Source organism: Molossus molossus, unplaced genomic scaffold (assembly GCF_014108415.1).
Source record: "Molossus molossus isolate mMolMol1 unplaced genomic scaffold, mMolMol1.p scaffold_m16_p_8, whole genome shotgun sequence".
Taxonomy (NCBI): domain Eukaryota; kingdom Metazoa; phylum Chordata; class Mammalia; order Chiroptera; family Molossidae; genus Molossus; species Molossus molossus.
Genome location: NW_023425402.1, coordinates 78,985,581 through 79,011,136, shown reverse-complemented (window position 1 = coordinate 79,011,136; position 25,556 = coordinate 78,985,581). Strand labels below are relative to the sequence as shown.

Sequence of the window (25,556 nt, the reverse complement as noted above, 5' to 3'; positions counted from 1 at the left end):
GACTGAACTGAGCATTAGATTGTCAGAGGAATGATTTGGGTAATACAGAAATGAGAGGGGCAGAGATTCAAGACACCATTTCATTTCTCAATCATGACAACAGAGTGATCAGCCTAAGTATAGGAAGGCTTCCATTAACCAGGTGAAGCAAATCATTCAAGATAAACCCCATTTTATTTGCATTCTAAAACTACTAAAGATTTGCTAAATTTTCTGCACAACAGATACTTTCAGCCCAAGGCTAACTGGGCAAAAGTAAGCCCAAAGACAGAAAGGGTATTGAAACTTCTCCAAGCAATTGGCTTGGGTATACTGTTACTGCATTACTCTCAGGTGATCCACAGTTGGCGTTGCAAAAGAAGATGCCCCCTGGACAGAAGGTAGAAAGGGGAGAGGTAAAACGCCACATCCTGTATAGCTTGTTCAAACTATTTCTCCACCCAGTTGGGGGCGATGTAGACAGAATTCAGAGCCAGTAGCTTGAAACATCAGTTATAATAGCTCTTAGGGACACTCCACCCATCTTTGTACTGTAGCTACTTTGCCTATACAGATGGTTTTTACTTATATAAAAATTCTTTTTTCTTTGAGCAGTATGTCAACCTCAACATATGCTTCCATATTCAAATGTACTTTACAGAAAATTACACATGTGCCAAAATTTTATGTGGGGTTTAATAAATCTGTGAATTGCACATACACACATTATTTCAACTAACTCTCTAAAATATACCTATCCATGCATATAAACTCTATCTTTATGGCACCCTTGACACATAAATGGAAGCTTTCCAAAATGTTTGGGTACAGTACAGGAGGAAGTCCCAAATGAAGGAATGTTTTATGCACAACCTCTCCCTAACACATATATGAGAATGTTTTATCTGTCCCCTAAAACCAGAAATATTTTACTTATACCATGTGAAAATGAATACTTCACCTGAATGGATTTTAAGTAATAAAATGACTACTCCCATTCCATCAAATCTAACTAATCTTTATCTCAAGATAATCAAGATGAACAGTTTTAGAGTTTAAACATATTATAGAAAGTTTTGTTTATTAAGAAGGGTCTCAGGTAGGACATTTTGAGGGAGATCACTCATCACTTTAACTAAGAACATAACTGAAATATTGCAAAAATGATTTATGCTGGTTTCCAAATATTTACAGTACTCCTTTCTTTCTGGCCATTTTGTGATCTGGGGGGACTGTGACCAATGAGCTTCTCCTCCCACTGAGGAGCACTGCTTTGCTCCAGATCTCTCTGCTCTCTGGCATGGCAGCCCATGCTGACTCAGACGCTGGCTGCTCCACTGCCTGGTTTCCTTGGCGACAGAAGTGGTAGAACTTCCTGCTGACTCAGAGGATAAACTTCTGTGGTTTTTGTCACACAGATTTGCAATGTGTTTACTAGCACAGTATACTTAGCCTATTGTTATATGTATGTATACACACACACACACATATATGTATAATTTATATATAAACTAAAATATGTGTATTGTGTATGTATATGTATATTCCTCATTTTAAAAAATCTAGCAGCCAAAATATCAGCTCTATAATTGGATTATGTGTGTGTATATATTTGTTATATAATTGAATACACACATGCTCACATAGTTTTTCTTAATTCCAAAAGATTTTAATGTGAACTAATTGATTCCATTCTACCCAGAACCGATGTCTTGTTAATTAAGAGCTGTGAGATATCATTCCCAAAGTGATTAACTAAAGAAAAAGTTAAAAACAATATCCTACCTTCATTATTTATTGTTAACTATTTTAAGACTATGCACATTAACTGCAGATCTACATGGAGTCTGAGAAACATATATGTGAATTGGCAAGGATAGATCTATAATAACTAAATGGAGTCATGTATAATAAAGTTGCCTTAATTTTATAAATTCTACAAAATTATTCATTTAGCCTTAGTTAACATTTTTCCTATGAAGGGGTATGTTATTTATCTTATTTCTTTGCCACGGAGATACAATTTAAAATAATATGCTTTCTCTAACATAGGCATGTATTATACAAATATGTTCTACAGATACACAAATACAAAGGATTTAGGAGAGTTCTTTATCAGTATAGTACTGTGAAAAGGGAGGAAATGATTGTCCTAGAACTAGAATTCATAGAAAAGCTGAATTGTCTGGAAGGGGGCGGGGCTAAAACGTGATAGATGGTACTTGGGAAATCTAGGAAGAAGACGTTAAGGCAAATGGAGAAGGTGTTTCAGGACTAACAGTACACACGGGAAGAAGCATAGGTTGAGGGGAAGGATATCTATTAAAATCTCATGAATTTTGGTACTGCAGCATATTGGTGGTGACGACTCTCTGATCTCCCCTTCAGAATCTTTGGAAAAGTCCACCAAAAGCCAAACCATCAAACCTTAACTGGCTAGATTTCGTATGTAAAATGCTGAAGTTACCAATGTCTATTTAGCGATGGCTGAAAAGAATCAGCACGCTCAGTCCAGGGAAAGTCTTAATCTTAAAATTCCTATTAAAAGTGGCATTAATTAGGAAAAAGCAAATAGCCACATGTTACCTGCATGTCCACTGGTGCACACTGAGACTGCACAGAAATAAAACAATTCCGGAAGCACTAAAAGGAGTGGTTGGCTGTCAACACTTACTGCGAGGACAATCTGCAGGGCACTATGAGCCACTTCTATGTACTGGTACTCCAGAAGACACCCTGAGACCGTGATGTAGCGATGGTCTTCTGGGGCCCAGTCTGGGGCAGGTGTCACGGATGTCACCGTACATCCTGGTCCATTTTCCATCCACCAAGATCGGTGCATTGAAATATTAAAAGTCAGGATAAGGTCTGTTTCCTGCAAGAAGGCAATTTATAAGGATGAGAATTACTTTAAAAGTGTTAGTTAGCTTATTTGGATTGACTCGTTCTGAGTTTCCCATTTGGAAATATGTTTTTCCCCCTCTTCTTACTAAAGTTTATGGGTAGAAAAAAAAGCATCCAAAGTAAAAACTAACAGTTCTTCCTGAAAATTATGTATCTATGGATTCTACTTATGAAGGTTTAACTTACTACCACATACTAATAAAAATTCTATTAGTCAAATTATCAACAATTTACATTAATTATAATACAGAAGAGTCCTTACCTCTTAGGACATGTAAATATTATAAAGAGTGTAATTTAAACTATTTTGTCAAGCTAAGTTATTTTAAATCTATTTTCCTTTTCCTCAGAATATGTACATTTTGTTCATTTGAAATAATGTTTTACTTCAATTCAGAAAAATTTAACATAACTTTGTGGCTAATACTAAAATTTGTAAAATCTTTACTTAATACAATATAATAGTACTAGTTTTCCTTCCTCTTCCTATGATTTTAGCAAAATTTTCAGGTCTTTTCAATCTTGTCTACTTGTACTATAAAATTAGTCATAACATTTCTTAAGAAATATCACTAGCAAACTAGGTAGAGAAAATATGTCAACAACTCTTTGGATGAAGTTCAGCACGTTCACGTACAGCTATAAATGGAATAAAAAGAAGTTTTTGTACTTAGAAAGCTTATAATCACATATACAAACATGGAACTATCAATAACACATGGACAAATGTCTTCCAGGAAGAAAATGGCAAAAAGGAATGCATCAGATAAGTTTTACTACTCAGCAAGTCATCAGGAAAGATGAATTCTAACTGAGACAGTGGTGAGAAAAAGGAATGGTTTGAATCTCAGTGATAGATGCCAACCACGCTCAGTCCAAAATAAGGTGCTAGATTGATCAGATATACCTTGCACAGAAAATATCATACATCAGGTTTTTTATCTTGAACCACTCACTTACCCTGAATATATGAAAGGACTGAACAAAAGTGATCAGTGAATTTGGAGATTAGAAGGAGGATTCCTTTGGAAAGAGCCATGCTATGAGACTCATCATATCCATAAGGTACTGGAGGGGGAAGAGATAATTTCTCTTCCCTTCAACCCTAATTGAGAGAAGCTTCAAGGTAGCCCTTGGAACTTGGGAAATACGGCAGGTTAGTTTTTGACTCAGCCTGATAAGTCTCAAAATAAAACTTGTGGCCCGAGCTACTTGCTAAGTCGGCAAACAAAATGTGCCTACACTTATTAAATTATTTGATTTCTGAATGTTGAATCAGTATGTTATATCTGAGATAAATCCAGCTTGGTGTGGTGCATAACTCTTTTTGTACATTGTTGGAGTAATTTTGCTAATATGTTGTTTAGGGCATTTTCATCTATCTCCAGAAGAGGTATTTATCTGCACTTCTCCTTTCCTGTAACGTCTTTCTCTAGTTTTGCTATTAGGTTAGTGGTGTGAGTTAGGAAGTTTTCTATCTAATTCTATCTCTTGGAAGAGATTGTAGGAAATTGATATAATTTATTTCTTAAATGTTTGGTAGAATTCACCAGTGAACCCATATGGGCCTGGTTTTTTGTCTGGGAAAGTTAGCAATTCAATTCAAAAAATAGATATAGCCTTATTATTCAAATTGTTTGTTTCTTCTTGGGTGAATTTTGGCAGATTGTTTCATTAAAAAATTTGTCTATTTCATCGAGATTATAAAATTTGTGAGAACAGAGTTGTTGGTAATATTCCTTCATTATCCTTTCAACGCCCATGGGATCTATGGTAATGACCCCTCTTGCATTTCCGGCACTAGTAATTTGTGTGGTCTCTAATTTCTTCTTAGCCTGGTTAAGGTCTTATCAATATGACTAATATTTTCAAATAATTAGCTTTTGATTTACTTGATTTTCCCTGTTAATTTTCTATTTCTGCTCTAATTTTTATTATTTATTTTCTTCTGCATATTTTACATTTAAAATGCTCTTCTTTTTCTAGTATCTTCAGGTTGAGTTTAGGTTATTGATTTTAGATCTTTCTTCTTTTTAAATATATGCAGTCAATCCTACAAATGCCCTTCTAATTCCTGCTTTCACTGTATCCAACAAAGGGTGATAGGCTGTATTTTCATTTTTATTTAATTCAAAATAATTTTTAGTTTCTCTTGAGATTTCTTCTTTGAGTTATGTTATTCAGAAATGTGTTGTTTAATCTGCAAGTGTTTGGGGATTTTCCATTTATCTTTCCATTCTTTACATTTTTGTGGCATATTTTTCACTGTAGCATATTTATCACTAATTCTTTTTAACGTGACTGGTAGAACAGCGAGGAGTAATTGAATATTAATTTCGACATGTTCTAACACTTCAGAAACAATCAACTATTCTTTTGTTTGTTTGCTTGTCCTTTTTGGGGGACCTCTGACCTGGAACCCCACAGGCTTCTGCTTCTGTCAGGCTCTATGTACTTGATGCATAAAATTGGACATAGGACTTCATTTAACATCATTATTTCTCTCTTATGTTGGATCCTCACTTTTCTGGATCTAAGAGGATTTAACATTCCCCTCGGCTTGACTAAACTTGTCTTTCCTGAGTATAGGCCTCTGACCTCATTTTCCTTAGAACATTTACTTTAGAAAACTTGCAATTGTAAATTCTTTCTCTGTTCCTTTGAGATGTAAATTTATAAAACATAAGAATGTCTTTCTCAAGGTCTTGGGAATCATCCCATTGAAATGCAATTATCAAGAAAGCACCCGCCCCCCTCCCAGTCCTTATGAGTGAATAGAAACCTACTTTTAAGAAGTGACAATTAACAAACACAGATGGCCTAATCACATGTCCTTTAGTACCTTTCCATTAACTCAGCCTGGCATTTAAAATGCTCTAACGCAGCCTGGTCTGTGCAGCTCATTGGTTGAGCGTCAACCCGTGCATTAAGAGGTCACTGGTTTGATTCCTGGTCAGGGCACATGCCCAGGTTATGGGCCTGATCCCCAGTGGGGGGCATGCAGGAGGCAGCCAATCATTCTCTCATCGATGTTTCCTATCTCTTGTTCTCTCTCCCTTCCTCTCTCTAAAAATCAATAAAAGAAAACATTTTTTTTAAATCCTCCAAAGTAAGTGAACTCTTATGTGTTCATTTTAAGCTAGGGGAAATTGATAACAAATATATAAAATATGTATGTAGTGATTAATATATAAAGAAAAGATAAATTCAAGTAAAGGAATAGAATGACGAATTGGGCAGTGGGATGAGTGTGAAACTATTTTAGTATAATGGTAAGAAAAGATATCTCTTATTAATTTGTATTTGAATGAGTCCAGAATAAAGTGTAGGAATGAAGAGAGCAAACATGGGGAAGGGCATTCCCAGCAGAGGGACCAGCTAATGGGAATGCCCTGAAGATTTTCTTTCATTTGTTTTTGTCTCTGACTTTACTTTTGGAGTCTTTCTTTAAAAGTCTGGTGTTCATTTGTTGTTGTTTGATATCAAAGAGGTGAAACTAAAACTTTGTTGGCAGATTTTTATGTGTTAGTGGGCTGGTCAGATGGTATCTTTCACATGTGATGTCTAGGCTATGCCTCCTAAACCTGGATCTGTGGGAATCTGTAGTCTTTGTCCTGGGGCTTCCAGTTTACTGATGGGTAGATACCAGACTGCAGTATCCTTGGGCTAAACTGAGAAGGAGTTGGTGGTCTTGCTACATAGCATGTAGATTTTTTTTTCAGTGTGCAGTCTTTTTAATTTAACGCTCATGTTATCTGCAATTTAGCCATGCCTACGAGTGCCACAAGCAGGTCACCAGTCCAGAGGAGAAGCCTGTTGTGCAGAATGAAGGAAGAGCCTGGGGCAGATTAACTGCTCCTTGCATAGATTATTCAGTCCATTCCCCTCTTTAGTCTTCTATCTCAATCCTCTACTCCTTCCACTCTTAAACCCCAACTTCGGGAGGATTTTATAGGTCAAATCTATACATTGGAACCCTCCTCTGCACATTTATAGTTTTGGGTTTTTTTCCCCCACACTGCTAATCCATTTGCCAATCCTCCACGACCTTTTTTTCTTTTGAAAACTGTTATCACTTTTCTTGTCCATGTTTTCTTCCCTTTTCTATTCCTGTTTTACTGTGATTTTATCAGTTTTTATTTTTTAATATCAGTTGGAGGAAATTCAGAACAAAATGTAAGTCAGTGCATATCTTCAACCAGCAGTCATTAAATTGATGATTCCTGGCATAATCTTAAATTTTCATTGTTTTCTTATAGATGTTTAAACAAAAGCCTCTGTATGTATGGGCATGTTGTGAACCTGGAGGACTAAGAAGGGCTCCTGGTGGCTACCTGTGCTCAAATAGAAACACAGAGCAGAGCCTGGCAACCATTTCTTCACAGGGGCCTCTCACACAGACTGCACTTCACGGAGAAGCCTCTGCACCTTTGCACCTCTGAACTCTCCTCCTCTGTGCCACTAACCTGTGTTTCTTTCATCTGGGCCAGCCCTTATACAGAAGTTACTGGCGTCCTATTTCAACCAATAGAACTGAGGATTTCCCCATCCAATCAGAGCTGCGCAGCTCTGACCAGTCGGAGTGCAGTATTTGGACCAATCATGGATCAAGAACTGGGATTTCGGTCTGTAGAAGCCAGTTTCCATCTGGCTAGAAGAGCACATGTTCCATGGACCCCTGAGGAGCGTGTTTCCCTTCCCTGGCTGGACCAGTGCAGACCAGTGGGAGCACAGCGGCAATGTAGCACCGTAGTGCTGTTTCACAGCCATTGTGTTGCCATGAACTGTTTGCACCAAACAAGGTTTCCTTTGTCATCACACCCCAAATTTGGAATTCCTGATGGTATTGAATTGCCACCAATAACCATCGTTGACAATGTGTGCATTATTTGAACCACAAAATATATAAATTCTTGGTGGTAAAACAGACAATAAAACAGTCTCCATGAAGTCCCCTTTTAAATTCAACAGAAATTTCTGAGTGTGTTATGCTCCATGCATAATCAATATGTTATTTAATTCCCATTTATTTATAATTTTGATTTCAAAATAGTAAGGACTTTGAGACAGAGAACTAATCTCAATAGTACAAAACAAGGCAGAAAAGCACAAATTAAATCTTGTATATTCTGGGTGGATTTATATTGAAAAGCACAAAATGGGCTCAGAATTGTAAGATTCAAAAACTTTTATATCTTAAGAAAACTTTCATCATTTGTTCAGATTAGTTTTGTGACCAAAAAAATCATTGTATCAATATATTTATTCATGTCTCTTAGTAAGTCTTCAAAAAGTTCAGATTAAAGGACCCCATTTTTAGTCATGTCATTTTTCAAAATAACAGGGTCTGATGTGTTACATGAAAGCTGTTATTAGCACTAAAATGTGTTTTCTGACAGGGGCTATATGTATTCAGGTCAACACAAGAAGCCTAATTGCTCAACAGATAATACGCAGTTGATAAAAAAAAAACACACATACAAAAAAACTAGTTGACAAGTAAATGAGAAAATGATACTAATAACATCTCAGAATTTCAATAAAAAGCTAGAATTTACTTCTACAGGTCATGGCATTTGAAGAAGAGCATGCATGCTTATGTCTGTTCTGAGAGTAAGCAGCAGAGGCTGTACTGCAGTGTTTAGAAGGTGGAGGGCGAGAAGGAGAAGTTTTGAGTTGTGGTTTTAAAAATCTGAAATATTTTCTTAGATTTTTGGAGTAGTTCTCCTTTTGGAATAATAATGTTGAAAATTGATACATTCCCATGTCTAGCTAGACTGCTTAGTTACTATATGAAAAGCTAGAAATGGCACTTCCATGTCAATGGCAATTAGATTATAGTTATCAGCATAGTTACCAACAAAAATTAATTATTTATATGCCATATGCAAAGCACTCTACCAGGCTATAATGATGTAAATAGATATAAAATGCTGTCCCCAATATTATAGGGCTTTATTGTCTCTTTGGAGGGACAAGGTATACAGATAAAATGTAACTATACAAGGAAGCATTGGGTAAGTACCTAATGAGAGGTGTGGACAATTTATGTACAGGTCCTTGGAGAGTGTGATGCCTCTGGCCTCTGGGGAGACAGCCTCCTAGAGATGAGAACTCTAGCTCGGGCCGGAAAGAAGGGCCAGGTTGGTCAGGCCAACAGCCTGGGCCGGGGAACATTTTAAGTAGAATGAACAAAATTATCGAATTTGTAGACCTAAAACTCCTTATACAATTATGGACCTGTAAGTAGTCTTTATTTTATGAGATGAGACTTTGTAAGAAGAGTAGTATAAAATAATTTTGGAAAGATAAGTTGGGGTTAGACTAGGAAGAGACCTAAATGCCAAATTAAACATCCTAGCCTATTGAAGGATTTTAAAAAATACGTTTTTATAGATTTTTTTAGAGAGAGAGAGAGAGTAAAGGAGAGAGAGAGAGAAACATCGATGGGAGAGAGATACATCCATAGGCTGCCTCCTACACGCCCCCCACTGGAGACAGAGCCGGCAACCTGGGCACGTGCCCTGACTGGGAATCAAACCGGAACCTCTCAGTCCATGGGACTATGCTCAATCGGCTGAGCCACACCAGCCGGCTTATTGAAGGATTTTTGATCAGCGACAGGACACTGGCACTTTCAAACATGAACCAAGAGTAATGACAATAAACATAATCAAGTCTCCTATAGCACTGGAGTGGACAGTGCAGGAAACACGTGATGAGTCCAGTGCAGGTGCTGTATTAACCAGTCATTATGGAGGTGGTGACACAAATGCTGTAACATCTGAATTCTTGCCCTTAGTCACCCAGATGTTCTGCTGAGTTCCATAATGGCCCAGGGACGTTAGGATCAGGACCACAGCTTTCAACACTCTCAGAGTAAGAATGCGAACAGTCAGGATTCTCCTTACCTTAAAACATACTTCTGGTAATGACATTAGAGGAATGCCAAGCAAGCACATTTAATGGAAAGAAGCAACTTTTAACAACAAAAATATTCTGGGAGGTCAAAATAGTTATATTACTTATTAGGACTGAGAGAAGGAGTTAGGAAACTCTGTAATTAGCTGAGGAGGCGGCAGTTGGGATAGTGGGGTAGGCTGTATTTGACACCAGATATCACCGTTTTTCAACAAACTCTTATTTATTTACAACCAACAGAAATGGGTTGAAGTTTAAAATATCACTATATTTTATCTCTGTACTCATTATATGTTTGTATTATAGCACTATATTATATCTCATTGCTAATATCTACATGTGAACACGAATTCATAGGAAACCCTAAAAAAATATCTAACATCATCATCATTTATGACTTATTTCTGACTGGTGAATTTAATATTCAAACCCCAAATACAGCTGTTTTTTTTTCTATTAATACATTCATAGATCTATAAAAACCTGCTTATATATATAAAAACACTAGTGCTAAATTTATCCTGGTAACATACAAATCCGTGAAAGCAAATCATATTGTTTAAGATGCCAGAAAGATGGAGCTGAGAAAATATGGTTTTAGAAAGATAAGCAGAATTACAAATGCACTTTAACAGGTTGGATGAATGTTGCATATATAAGAATGAACATAAGGAAGTTCATATCTACCAGCTCTGAAATTCAAAGATGTGATTCATCCTACCATATGATGAATTTGTGAGAAGTAGATGGAGCATAATACATTCTTTTGTGTCCCTACTTTCTTCTAGAATATTCAACTATGGCTAACTTTGAGATTCGGCTGATTATGGGTCATAATTTCAATATGATACCATTGCCAATGTTAACTCCAGTTTCTGGTTTCTGTCATCAGTTATTCAAGAGAAGAAAGCATTCCTGTGACCATTGAAAATATTACAACCGCTACTCTAAAAACAGATAAGAAAAGTCCAACGGCATATAAATTTCTATTAAGTTTTTAAAACAAAATGTATTTCTTCCCATTAGGTAGAAAGATTTACTAGAAATTTAGTGTAAAATATTTAAAGTTCATTGATATTATGTTTTCATAGTTTCTAGTCTGAAAATGGGTTTCTCTTGTCTATGTTCCAAACAAAGGCCAGTATTTCACTTTTCAAAATCTTATCCTGACTGCCTTCTTAGTCAAGATAAATGTTTTATATTATTGCACAATTGCATCCTGAACATTGTACTAAAGTTGAATTTTTATAGAATTCTACTCAGTACCTTCTATTAACATCCTGTATATATCTCTGCGTTAACATTAACACTTTGGGCTACTCCTTCTAAGAAGATTTTCCTGATTAATCCTATTCCTTTTTCAACATCACAATGTTACACCTGGTACTTCGAGAGCAATATTATCTTGAATTGCTCTCTTATGGATAAAGGAATATGTTCAGTCCCAATACAGCAACCATTCCTGCTCAAGAAATGCATATTAACTCTCAGCTGGAAAAGAAAGCTGCATCTGGAATGGAAAAAAAATTTTGTTTTAAGATGATCCTTGCAATGTTCTAAAATAGAAAAAAGAAAAGAAGGAAGGGGGCAGGTAAAAGGAAAAGAAGAAAAGGACAAGAAAAAAAAAAGAGAGTTGAATAAAGAAGCCTCCTTGCTATATTAAAGCTAACTGAACTTCCAGGCTCAAAGTATCATCATCATCATCATCATCATCATTTTACTTCTATGTTAGGACCCATCAGATATGAGTGAAATCTAAGTTTGGTAAAATGAGTCTTCTCTCCTCTCTCTCACTCCCTTACAAGCGGATGTGAGAGGCAGAATTTTCTCAGCTGGTTACAATAATGAAAGATCAACTTCTCACTGACTTTATAGTTTTCCATGTACTGAAACCTCTTCAGGCAGCTTTTCCTGCTGTGTTCTCACCTTCCCGTTTGTTCCCTCCCTGCAGGTATCCTTTCCATCTTGTGAGTGTTCCTTTCCTGTCTAAAAGAGCTTTGAAAAATGATCTGCATTGACTCTAGGGGCTCAGGGAGGCAAAAAACATGTTAGCTATTTCAAGAGATGTTACCGCCATTTTAGCACTCACCGAAAGACCATCATTTCATTTGTTTTTATAGCACATTTATGTGGATTTTTAATTGGCATGGAGGCACAGAGGTACAGATGCTCGTGAAGGCTTGGAGACATTGCAGGAGCACTGAAATGTCCTCCTGAATGGTCTCCTTCCATTACTGCCAGTCATTATCCCACCTACATATGCAACCCACCTCTGGCACTGAGATCATTTCCCCAGTCATAGACTCAGACTTGGACAGCAACTCTGCTTGTCACCAAGGGTTTCAACTTGTCAACAGAATTGAATTGGGAACCCAATCTAATTTGAATCCATAGTTCAAAATGTATATCGGTTTAATTTGTTCCCAGAGATGCTAATAACATTTTAGTTCCTTTCTTTCTTCATTCATTCTCTGGGAGAGAACAATGCATGAAAAAATGACCAAAAAATGGTAGCAAGACAGAGATGAGCCAAGTGTTAATGTTATTGATGGACGTCATAGTCCTTTTTCAGTTACTGAGAATGACCATAAGTGAGAATGAGATGAAATACTAATTAACAGAAAATTTCTCTGTTAAATCTCTATAAATCTTTAATTTTGAAGATGGGTTCTGCAACTTATTGATAAATTTGAGGCAATATATACTTCAAAAAAGAAAAGAAATAAAGTTTATGTATTCATTACCTAGTAAATGCTACAACATTTAGAAGTAGGGATTAGTATACTTATTTAACAGAAGAAAAATGAGGCTGAGTGAGAATATATATCTGCAAAAAGTTATTTTTATTAAGAATGAAACTAGGTTTCAAACTATTTTTTTTCTGACTTCATGCTTTCCTACTGGACCTTGTTGCCTTTTAAGGAAATTATCTTGGTCACCCAATCAATCATTGCCAAAATACCATATTTGGTCTTCTTTAGGAGACTGTACTAAAATAAAAAAATAGTGGACACATAATTCATACAATTTATTTCAAAAATTTCCAGCAGTTCAGAAACCTACTTAGCATTATAAAAGACCTTGACATGTCCTCTTAGATGATCTGCCAACTCTAATCCAAAATTCATTGTACCCTGCATTTATAGTAGAATTGTATTTGCCATGCATTTGGATGAAGAAGCTTTTAAAGATATTTTAGTTGTACTTTATTCTCATGAGAGATTTTTTTTTTTAAGTGGTAAGATTTGTCTCCTGTCTTATTTTATCCTGGCAAGTACATAGATCAATACAGCTTAGAATTTGTGGAGACAATTATAAATAAACCTCTAAGTCTAAATACAACACCTTTAAGTATATGTGCCTATTTCATTTGGATTGTTTCCAAAGAGCTCTTTGTAGCTTTTGTAACACACAAGGCCAAGAGGCTACTTGTAGAAAGGTCACTGTCCAGAAGAAAACATTAAGAAACAGAAAAATAATCATCATCACTTTTATATTGATAAGCACTTAGTTCCCCAGTCTCCTTTAGGAAGAGGGGATAGTCTCCCCAGAAGTATAAGGAAATAGAGAAGTATAAGTTGAGGGCACAAACAGGGAAAAGAAAGAAATAATTCCATCACATAGTTGCAATGGTAGAAAGATGAGGGTGGAGTGGGGTGGTGGGCAAGATGTCAGTTCATTCTAGAAATGGCACTGATATTGCAGCAGCAGCAGCCACAACTTAGTCCTTCTTATTTAAAAGATGTGCTTCCTGCCCAGACAGTGAGGTTCAGTGCTTGAGTGTTGCCCATGCACCAAGAGGTCCCTGGTTCAATTCCTGGTCAGGGCACATGCCCAGGTTGCAGGCTGATCCCCAGTGGGGGGCGTGCAGGAGGCAGCCAATCAATGTTCTCTCTCACTGATGTTCCTGTCTCTCTCCCTGCCTTTCCCTTCCTCTCTCTCTAAAATCAATAAAAAAAAATATATTGAAAAAATGGGCTTCCTTCTAGCTTTTTTATTTTGCCTACAGAAAGGCATCGTTATCTATACAAATATTCTTTTCTATTTATTGATGCTTCTTTTTTAAGAGTATCAAATATAACATGAGAAGTCCTGTGGAAAACAATAACTTAATAATTTCCCATCTAACATGGTTGTTCATAGCCGTAAGCCAAGGAGCTGCTTAAATCTATACCCTGTACATTAGCATGTCCAATAGGAAACTGAATATCACACAGAGAAAAACACGGTGGTATGATTTTAAGTCATAGGTAGATTTTATGAAACTACTTCAATAAAAGGATAATAAAGTAACCAGACATTTTCCTGCAGTGAACACAGGAATTGTGTGACACATAATCTTCTCATACTCCTAAGGGATCTGACAGTCTTCTGTCAGACTGTTTGGTTTGATGTTTAACAGACACTAAAAAATTTGTATCCTGTTTCCAAGGTGGTTGTGGGATCTAAAAACAATGTCATATGAGGAACCTTGTAAGACTTTTGGTTGAATTGTCTGTAAAAGAAAGGAATCTGAAGGATCCTCATAATTGTCTTCAAATATTTAAAGAAATACCAAAATTCGGAGGGATCAGACTCATTATTTACAGTTAACTCCAGAAAGGCAGGCAGAGATTCAAGCTGATAAATTTACCTGGACAGTAAGGCAGACCAAAAGATTAGAAAGACTCTCAAAAGGAATGGGTGATATTCTGAAGAATGAATTCCAATAGCTACTTGTATTTCAGCAAAGGTTGGATGGTCATTTAGGAATGGAGGCTGCACTCAAAACTTGTACAATCTCCTTCCTCAAAATGATTCTGTGATTAAATATCACATATGATAGCATTTTCTGTTGCCTCAGTTTATTCCATAACACTTAAATACATAGGGTAATATAAACTTCTGAGGATATCACTCTATTAGCTCATATAAAATAACTTAGAAAAATACACTGTAATTGGAAGTCTACAAATGGCTAGTTTATGCCTCCATTGACAACTACTCATTTTAGATATTAAATATTACACTGTGCTGTATTTGACAATGATTACATATAAATTCTCAGCATCAGTGCACTTAGAGAATCTCTTTAGGAGTATCAAAAATCACTTAAACTCTCTTGTGAAAAGGAGCAATTTTAATAAATTTTCACCAATCACTGATTATTCACAGCTAGAGCCAAGGGAACGACTGAAATTTACACATCGAATCTGAAAAGATTCCTACAAAGATTCAAGCGATTTAAGAATTTAATCTAGTTAGAATATTAAAAAGGTTACTTACTGCTATAGAATATGGCTACATGATTTTGAGTAACTCTGTACCAGTCACGCAGCATTCTATGAGAATACATTTGAGAAATGCACTCTTAGGCAATTTCATCCCTATGAGAACATCTCCGAGTGCAAGTACACAAACCTCGCTAGTATAGCCTGCTGGGCACCTAGGCTGTATAGTATATCCCACTGCTCTTAGGCTACAAGCCAGTACAGCATGTCACTGTACAAAACAACAAGAGATTAAATCAAACCCAAGAGAAGATGATGCCATCAAGAGACACAGTAGCACGAGATGTATGAGGATGCTGGCAGCATAACATACATACTGTTTTATAGCAAACTTTTTATAAGTAGAAAAAGTACCCTCTAAAATCAAGATACAAAGTATTACATAGTTAACACATACACCAGTAACAGGCGTTTATGATCATTATCAAGCACAATGTACTGTACTTAATTGTATGTGCCATACTCTTATATGACTGGTAGTGCAGTAGGTTTGTTCACACCAGCATCAACATAAACACGTGAGTAATGCCCTTTGCTATGACATTACGACAGATACGATGTCATTAGGTCATAGGAAATTTCATCTCTATTATAATCTTATGGGACCACCACTGTATATTTGGCCAGTCATTCACCAGAATATGGTTATGCAGCACCTGGCTGACCTTTAAAAAATAGTCACAAAAGAACTGAAAGTTATCGCAGATCCTAAGGCTAACTAAATTCAAACCTGACATGTCTGACGCCTTCCACTCTAAGATGCAGTTATTAATTTTCCCTGGTGCTACACTGTCATTTAGCATGGAATGAAGCTTTCATTTTTATTAACTCTATAATTTGATTTCTCCCTAGTTGAGTCCATGTTAATCATTCTCCATAAAGAGACATGTACGTGCCTGTCTGAGATTACTGAGAGTAAGAGAAAAGGGAAGGGTGAAAATTTTTCATGAACAGGAAAATTTTGAAAGAACTCACATAATTCATTGCAATCACTTATTTTATCCGGGTACTTATGTAATTTCTCTGCTTTGTTTACCAGTGGAAATTTAGATAGCAGGGCTGGTGGGAGAAGTAAAACACTGTGAAAGAGAAGACTTGAGCTCATGACCGTGGGCATCATTCTCTATATAGCTTTCTCCTTCTGTAATACAGGGGAGATAATGACCATCTCTTTCCAGGTAATTGAGTACCAGAGAAGTATAATGGGAACTGTTACCTTGAATAAGGGTGAATTTGGTCTTAGTGGTAAAGCTCTGTAGTATACTGACATAAAAAAATTTCTGACAATTTGTAATAATTAATTGTTTTCATCTGAAGAATCCTACCTTTAACTGGGGATTAGCACATGGCCAAAACCTTTTCATATCACTTTAAGACACTTCCCTCTCTGGCAAAGGGCAGTCTTGACATGCTTTTACACAGTATTAGTGCCCAGACCCTATGCCCTGGCTACTCCACCCTGTCTTTGTGTCCCTAGCACTTCTTCCTGCCCCTACCTGACCTCTGCCTATGTGTAGAAAGCCTACATTTGCCTGTGTATATTTCTAAATACAATATTGGCTTTCCTACCATGTTCTAAACCTTCTTCTCTCCACTCTAACCTAACACTTCAGACTCTACATCAAATTGCTATAAGTATGTGACACTGTCTCACGCAAGCTGTATCCCTGCCTGTAACTGCCTGCCAACACCGTCTGAATTCAGAGCCTGGGCCTTACGGTACGTCTGTACCTGACTGCTTTCCAAGACAGAAGGCACATCAGCATAGAACCTAGAGTCTAAATATACTCACCAACTCATTGCTGGCACATATGTCCCTTGGATATGACAAGTGTCTGGTATAACTTTCGAACTGACATTCATTGAGTCAATAGGTTGCATGTACTTACAATGAATGTACTGTGGTCACGTGAGATCTGTCTCTTTAAAACTTGGTTTAACCTTTCTTTTTTTGACTAGAATGGATATCTGGAAAGAATATACTATTTTTTCAATATCTCAATGTTGAAAAAGGTTCTGATTCTTATCAGTTTTAAACCATAAACAATGAGGCTAAAGGAAATAAATAAGAAACTAGTGTTCAATTAGATTAATGGTCACAGTAGGTATTGCTTTGTCTTTCTTAAGCTCCAGGGTACTTATTTTCTTCCACAACATAAACAGAAAACAATATTTCTCCTGTACACCTGGGTAAATTATTCCTTCCCATGGGCCAAATAAATTTAAAAAATCATGATACACTGTTTTTTGGGGGGCATAATTTGAGATAGGAAATAGAACTGAATATGATATTTGGGGCTAGTCTGAAATAAATCAATTCAGAGCCTTCTAGAGGCAATAGATAAACTGCTTATCATTGTCTGAGAAAAAACACTGAACAGTTAGTTTTGGGGGCAAAAGTCCCTTGAAAGTGGGAAGACTATCTGGTTGACTTCTGATCCCCTCCCCTCTGCATATCTCTGGGGCTTATTCTGAGACTCAATAGATTAGGAGAAAAAGAAAAAGTGCTTAATTCCCACTCTTCAGGTTTTCAGAGCTAAAAAGGAATTTATATTTCATTTCTCCCCAGGGAACAGGATGGGAGAAATATATCTCCCATGTCTCTTTTCTCTCTCGTAGCCCCAGCACCTCCATGCAGAGTGTCTTAGATGATGGATATGTTTGGAAAAGGGAGCAAGCATGCTTAGCTCAGTCAGATCTCTGTTATTTGGAAACAGCTTATCTGCAGAATGCACACGGTCTTATAACTTTATGGGGTGAAATCAGAGGCACCTGCTATATCTTCTTTGTAGTGATATTCATATGTGTATTTTATAAAGATATGTTCATATGGATATTTCATAAGGATATATTCCTATTTTTTTTTGGCTATCCTTTATAAAAATATGCATCTCACATTAATGTATGCCTAGAGACTGAATGACACTGAACTAGAAAATGGGGCATGGAAACAGGAGGCCCAAAGAGAGTACTGGAGAGAGGCTGTAATACCGAAAGGGCCCAGAGTCCACTTTTGAGAAATACTGAGTTTGTGACCCAAAGTCTCTGTACACAGCTAATTGGATAATGAAAGTAAACCTTATGTAGACAAAGATCAACAAAACCAGTTAGGTTCTGTCTCTTGCCCAGGTTGAATATAATACATTCAGATAAAATAGCTGCAAACCATTAAAATATATATCCCTAAGTCATCTCAGGTAGTCTACCTATGTCTTGATTTAAAACCTGAAATGGGAACCTGAAAGGGCCTATTTCATGAAAATTAACTAAGATTATAGTTCTTCAAGATAATGAAGGCCATCTCTGTGAAGGATAAAATATAAATAAGACATGATTCAGCCTTCAAAGACTGTACAGTCTGATAAACTGTCAAACAACATGTGTAATTACATCATAAGGTAAAACATGGCTATAACCTTAAAAAGGATAAAAAACACTTTTGAAGTAAAGGTGACATCTGGTTGAGTTACCATGAAAGGCTTATTAGTAGAGTGAATATTCTAACTAGGTTTTAAAGAACAAAGAGCATTTAAGTAGAAAGAGATTTAAGAGGAAAATGTGGGCAAAGGTACAAAGTGAACAAAAGAGCCCTGGCTGGTTTGGCTCAGCGGTTAGAGCATTGGCCTGCGGTCCAGAGATGCCCGGGTTCAGTTCCTGCTAAGGGCATGTACCTCGGTTGCAGTTTGTCCCCGGCCCTGGTTGGGTCTGGTTGGGTCATGCGGGTGGCAACCAATCAATGTGTACCTTTCACATCGATGTTTCTCTATCTCCCTTCCTCCCACTCTATCTGAACAAAAAATAGAAAAATGTCCTAGGGTGAGGATAAAAAAAAAAGTGAACAAAAGAATTTAGAAAGGAAATACTTAAGGTGAGTTGGTCTATGGGGCTACAGTGGTTTGTTTTTACATGTGTGTGTATAAATGTGAATGGGAATAAATATGTGAGTTTGTGTTAGCATGTGTATAAATGTGTGTGCATGAACAAGCATGAATGTATAAAGGTGCATGAGTATATGAGTGAGCATGAGTGTGTACCTGTGTAAGTGTCTGTGAGTGACGGTGTGCATGTGTGTGTGTATGCACATACCCCAGGGACAGTCTCTGTGGTGGGTAGCGAGGTAGCAAGTGGGGTGCACTATAGGCAAGATGAGAATCATGGGGCCCTAAAGCAAACAGCTAAGATGACTGAGTACCTTGGAATCAATGAAGCATCTTTTTGAGTATGATACCCACAAATACTCAGGCTTTTGAATTTATACAACTTGGAAGCCAGCTTGGATAATTGAAGATTTAGACTTACATTGCATAAGGAAAGGCGATGGATGTAGACAAACATATATTGACACCTTATAGAAATGATCTCATTTCATTCTTACTGCACTCCTTCGGAGAGAATATTCTTACATAAGAAAACTGAGGCTGAGTGATTAAGCAACTTGCTAAAGGACAGCTAGGATCTGGACTGAGCTCAGAATTTGTCTTACTCCAAAGCTCATGGTTTTCCCACCAATACCACTGATTTCCAAATTTTAATTATTTGCATAATCTTCTTTAGTTTGCCTTATTATCACTGTATTAGTTTCTTAGTATTGTTTTTGTAATTAACTTATACTTAATTAATTTTGAAAAGGAAATTAATATTACTATTTGGTGTGCTAGTTATGCTTTTCTAATTCAAATTAAAAATTCTTATATAACATGGCATTGTCTAGCTAGCACATTAAGTATCTTTCATAATAAAAAGATGCCCTCCACAGCCCCACTTCCCAAGGCCCAGCTAAGCTCCGATTTAAAAACACAGGGCTTGGTAAGTAAAACAAAGATTTATTCAGCCTTCACTTACCCCTTCAGGAAGGTGCCTTGGGGCAGGGCAGAATTTGCAGAGCATTATGTGGTGGCCCTAAGTATACAGATTAAATTAAGAAAACCGAAAAACAAAAAAACCTGCCTGGTTATGTACTTATTTATGTCATCTAGCACACTTTTGGAAATACTGCATTTCACAGAATGAGAGGGAGTCTATCAGTTGTCTTGATATCTGTGAATTCCTCTTTTAAGCCGACTACTTAGGGATGGAAGGCATTTAATGAGGCATGAGTCATTTAACAGAATGAATTTCCTGGATGTTTAATGCATCTTTAAATGTGTGTTAAATAGATGGATTTACATACTTGGATATGAAATTCTGCTTCTTTGGTTCATGAATCTCCATTAAGTTGATGATAACAGCTCAGGTATCCTACCTAGGACTGGCCTTTGATGCAGTTATATCCTGACTTCAAGATTCATTTGCTGTACATTTTTAAGAAGTTTCAAAATGTCATGAATTCAGAGCTGATCTCATGGTCCCACAAGTTTAGAAGAGAGCTTTTTGAATGGGACTTTGGAATCTGGCCTTTCACCTCTGCTTTCAATTTTTAATACTCCATTTACTGTATTCCTACTTAGTTCAGATCCCGGCAATTACTTCCTCTGGAGGTATTCATGCAAAAAGAGAAGAAGATTCTTTTTTCCATTTTCAAGTGGTAACACAAATTAAGTAAATCGAGTTACTTTTTTAAAAAGAAGACAATGTGTTATAGCAGAAAGAGTAGGGATTTTGGAAGAAGACACACTTTGAATCTGGCATTTGATAGTTTCTAACTGTGTAACCTTAGCCAAGTTAATTAACCTTTCTGTCTTCCTCTTTAAAATGTAGATAATACTGTGTTATTCTGTGAGACCAAGAAACATAAAGCATCTGCAGCAGAAAGTAAGTTTTCAATGAAAATAATTTCTTTCCTTCTTTCATAATAACTTTAAGTTGTAAAAAGTGAAGTGAGAAAAGCTATTCGAGATTTCTGAAAAATATTTTTGAGGTACAACCGGTTCACCGGTTCATATCCAGCTACTTGGTATTATCAAACTAACCAGTTAAGTCCTGCTTGCTATCATTTCAAGAAACTACCTCTCACCAGATAATAAAATAAAACCAAATGACTATGATTTCATGTTCCTGAATCATAAGATCTAGCATTTTCCTTCCTTGATCACTAGGGTCAAGGCCTTATCAAAGCGCAGTATCTGCTCTGGGCACCCAGCCCCCCTGCTGTGATAGTGAAGGAAAATTTACTTAAGAAGCTGACACGTAATCCAGTGCCCCTTCCAACGGCTGCCTGTGCAGTTTAAAAATTAGACTTTTAGGAGAAGATATGTCCTAGGGAAGAAAAGAAATTATACTCAACTATGGCTTTGCCATTTATGTTTAGACTCTGATCACTGTGTGCAGTGCGTAAGCGGGATGAAGGAAACTCTAGTGTCAGGAAGATAGAGGAGCTCAACACAAATCAATATTGTGGAGGATGCTCAAGGAAATGACTTTTCTTCCTACTTGGTATTTTTGATATATGAATGATGCATCTTAGAGACGGGATTTTCTTAGTTTGGAACAAAATAAATATAGAAAAGCTGGGTTGAGAAAGCTATAAGTGAAAATGGAAATTTTAAGAAATTAAGCTTTACAAATGAGCCACCTAAGTCTACTTAAAAGAACTAATGAGCAGATCCTATGACGGATTTCATTTTCTATTTAAGGGACATAACCATTTGCTCAAGTGATACTTTAAGATTCAAACCTCTAATTTTAATAGTTATATACTCTGATTCAAGACAAACACATACCACAGAGAGACTCAAATTTCTTCAGGACCACATATTGTCAGAATTAAAGGTCTTATCTTAAAAAGTGTAATTCTGTTCCCAACTTTTGGGAAAGTACAGAAAATAAATAGTATTCCAGACATAAGGCTTCCCAGAAGTGAAATTCTGGGGGGGGAAATGAAGGTGTGCCTGTGAGAATATCTTTTCTAAACTCATATTCTTTCACTTAAAACCATCCCACCATCTCATGAAACGACAAGAAAATTTATATTTAAGCATTAGAACAGTGTTCACTTAATTTTCATCATCTCTGATTTGTGTCATGTTTAGTCTTTAAGGCACAAAAAAACCTCAGAAATTATATAATCTGATTTTAAGTAGCAGAACCATATGGAAGTCCCGAATGTCCTAGATGTTATTCCAATGTTCATTTTTACACTTTTATTCTTCTCGAGTAGACAAATTATGCACTCTAATCCTATTAACTTCCTAGAGATCATCATTTAAGCAAAATGCTCTCTATTTTCTCTTCCTTTCTGGAATTTGCTATCTGTACGTATATTCACTAATTACTGTTACTGATTCCATTGACTGATTCCTTCACTTAACATAAGAGTCCAGGAGGTTTTCTCTTCTTAAGAGCATGTGACTGCTACTGGTTATTATTACCTGTCTGACATCCTTTTTCCCTTCTTCTAATAGCAGGGATACCACTTTGTTTTGGGAACTGCCTTTCCACACGATGTTGAGCTGACCAATCATAGTACGTTATCCACTTAAACTTGCTGATTTGTAAAAGGAAAAAGGGATGTTTCCTTTCATTTTAAAAAACATTAATTTATTTATTTTGTTGAAAGTATTACAGATATTCTCTCTTTTTTTTCAAGTAGGGACAATTAGAGTCCACCTGGGGACTGAAATGGACCTCAGAAGAGAGTGTCTCTCTTTCTGTACAGGAATGTATTAAAGACTGAGAAAGCCTGTGTAGGGGAACTCACTGAAATGCAATATTGCTCCAGCAGCAAAGGCATCTGGGAAATGTTGGACTCCCTGCTTAACCTTCAGTGACTGTTTAAGTCTCTGTAGCCTCAGGCTTGGCTGACTACCCAGAAAGCCAGAATGCTGCCCAAAGATAAAGGCCATGCCCCCAGGAAGGAGGTTAATGAACGTATCCGTGCAGGAACTGCCTAATGTCATCTGTTAATCTAGAAATGCTTTGTTCTTTTAGGTGGTTGCATGACTACGCACTATATGGTTTTACTATTAATCCCCAATAAAAAAGAGACCCTGTCCTGAGAGGGGTGTGGTTTTTTTTCCCCCGCCAGCCACCACTGGGAGCAGCTGCTTTGCCCGTGTGTGTCAGTTTCTCCTGTTCAAGTTCTTATGAATTTGGATACGTCTACGTGTTAGTTCATCGGAACTGATCCTGAATTCAGACTTTTGAAGCTTTCCCCTAACAGCCTGTAGAGACCTAGTGCCATCTTTCCCACCATGTTAGGAGTGAAGCAATAACATAAGAAAAACAAACAAAGAGTAAGAACAGTGAAAATGAAAAGACACGTTTCTGATGGATTTATATCTCTTGTTCCTTGAATTCTGTGATCTTGAAGTTAGTACCATCTCCCTTGACTTTTCAGTTCATGAGTCAATACCTTCACTCTTTTTCTCTTAAACCAGCTTGAGTAGGGCTCCTAGCAGTTTGATTTAAAGAATTTTAATACAATATTATTCTTTATTTGCATCCTCAAAATTCCATGGCTAACTGTATTTGCTATTACACAGTCATTAATTCTTTACAAGATTGAGATGTAAAAAATACATACCTCCTCTTTTGTTTCTTTTTCTACTTTCATTTTAATTTTTTGTAATGCTCACCCGAGGATATTTTTTCCATTGACTTTTAGATAGAGTGGAAGGGAGAAAAGGAGAAAGAGAGAGAAACACTGATGTGGCAGGGATCAAATCTGCAACCCAAGTATGTGCCCCAATCGAACCTGAGACCCTTTGGTCCACAGGCCAACGCTCTAAGCTCTGAGCCAAACCAGCCAGGGCTCTACTTAGATTTTAAACTTCAGTAATGTGTGTTGTGCCCTGAGGAATCACTTTTAGTCTTCCACCGATCATACTTAAGGGCTACCTATTCTCACGATTGATTGAGTGTTCTCTTTCTTTACAAATGACATATCCATCCTACCCTTTTCTGCAGGTGACTAGCAAAGAAAAGTGAAAACCTAAAACATGTTTTACTTCCCAGATACAATGGCAATGAGCACGGTAGTGGTGCCCCCTCCCTCACCCCAAATGTATCCATATCTGAAGTCCCAGAACTTATGTAGAGGGCTTGATTGGAAAAAAAGGTCTTTGTAGATGTAACTAAGGACGTCAAGATGAAGTTATCCTGGATTATTGGGGTCCACTCCAAATCCAAACACAAATGTCCTCATAAAACTCAGAAGAGAAGAAGACATAGACACAGAGGAGGACACCATGTGAAGACAGAGAAGGGAATTGAAATTCTGCCTCAACAAGCCAAGGAATGCCTGGAGCCACCAGGGCTGCAAGAGGAAAGGGAGGATTCTTGTCCAGAGCCCCAGAGGGAGCATGGCTCTGCCCATACCTTGATTGCAGGCTTCTGACCTCCAGGACTGTGAAAGAATACATTTCTGTTGTCCGTGGTAATTTTTTTTACAGCAGTCACAGGAAACAAATACAGGCATTATAAAAAATAAATGTGAAAATCAATTATTTCAGAACCAGTGAATGCACAGGTTGTTATTTTTGTTACTGAGGTTCCCAGCCTGGGACACAGCCCTGGCTTGCCCTTGGAGAGAACAGGCTCTCGACTAAGAAGGGGAGAAAGGCAAGTGGATGCGGAGCAGGGAGGAGAGAAAAGGGCTTCCAGCCACAGAACTGGGAGGAGTTTTCATAGATTAGCAGTCTTATTTAGGGACCTCTTTATTTCTTACATTCCTCATTAGGAGAGAAACATTTTCTTCCCATCCATCTGGTAATATTTTCCTGAGGCAGCGATATATATAGTAAAAGGTGTGTGAAGCTGTAATCAGACAGGTCTGAGTGCAAATTACAGCTTCAGCATCAGCTCTGGGATCTTGAACAGTCTCTGATCCAATAAGAGCAAATGAGACTTCTGATCAGTCTGAGAAAGAAGCCCTTGTTCCCTCTTATGGATTCAAATGTGAATAGAATGTAGTGCCGAGAGCTGCCGATTTATCTTCTGACTCTGAAGGGACATCTAGTCTTAGAATGGAGCCAACCAGAAAAATTGAAACCGAGATTGTGAGAGAAGTGGGGCATTGGTTATATGATTTAAGATTTTAAATTTAGCTCTGCTGTATCCCCCAGACTTTTTAGTTACAATATCCAATAAATTACATTTTGTCCAGGACACTTAACCCAAACAGTGTTGATACACTATGTAAAGCTACTTAATATAATTCCTGAAATTTAAAATATACATTATAAATATTATTAGCCTGGAATTCCAGTAACGTATTCCCAAAGAAATTGCCTTAGAATAGTGATTTTTCAACCTTGGCTGCCCATTAGGATCACCCCAAACAGCTCTTAAACCCTCCTGATGCCCAGGAGTGGTCCATCTCAAATAAATCCAAGTCTCTGGGAGTGACACTCGGTCCATATCAAATAAATCCAAGTCTCTGGGAGTGACACTCGGTCCATATCAAATAAATCCGAGTCTCTTGGAGTGACACTTGGGGCCTCACTGTGTTCTTAAAGCTCCCCAGGTGATTTTGCTTTGCAGCCAAAGCTGAGAACCACTGTTTTATGGCCCACTCACAAATATAATTTATAGAAAAAGAAAAAA

General features: G+C 37.1%; 1 protein-coding gene across 1 annotated transcript in view; it reads right to left on the bottom strand.

Moving 5' to 3' along the window:
- NKAIN2 (sodium/potassium transporting ATPase interacting 2) overlaps nt 1-25,556 on the bottom strand; it is a 502,753-nt gene that overhangs the window by 144,449 nt on the left and 332,748 nt on the right. Inside the window, exon 5 of the mRNA XM_036247759.1 lies at nt 2,654-2,854. Within this exon, the coding sequence (XP_036103652.1) occupies nt 2,654-2,854 (201 nt within the window). The remainder of the gene's footprint in view (nt 1-2,653; nt 2,855-25,556) is intronic.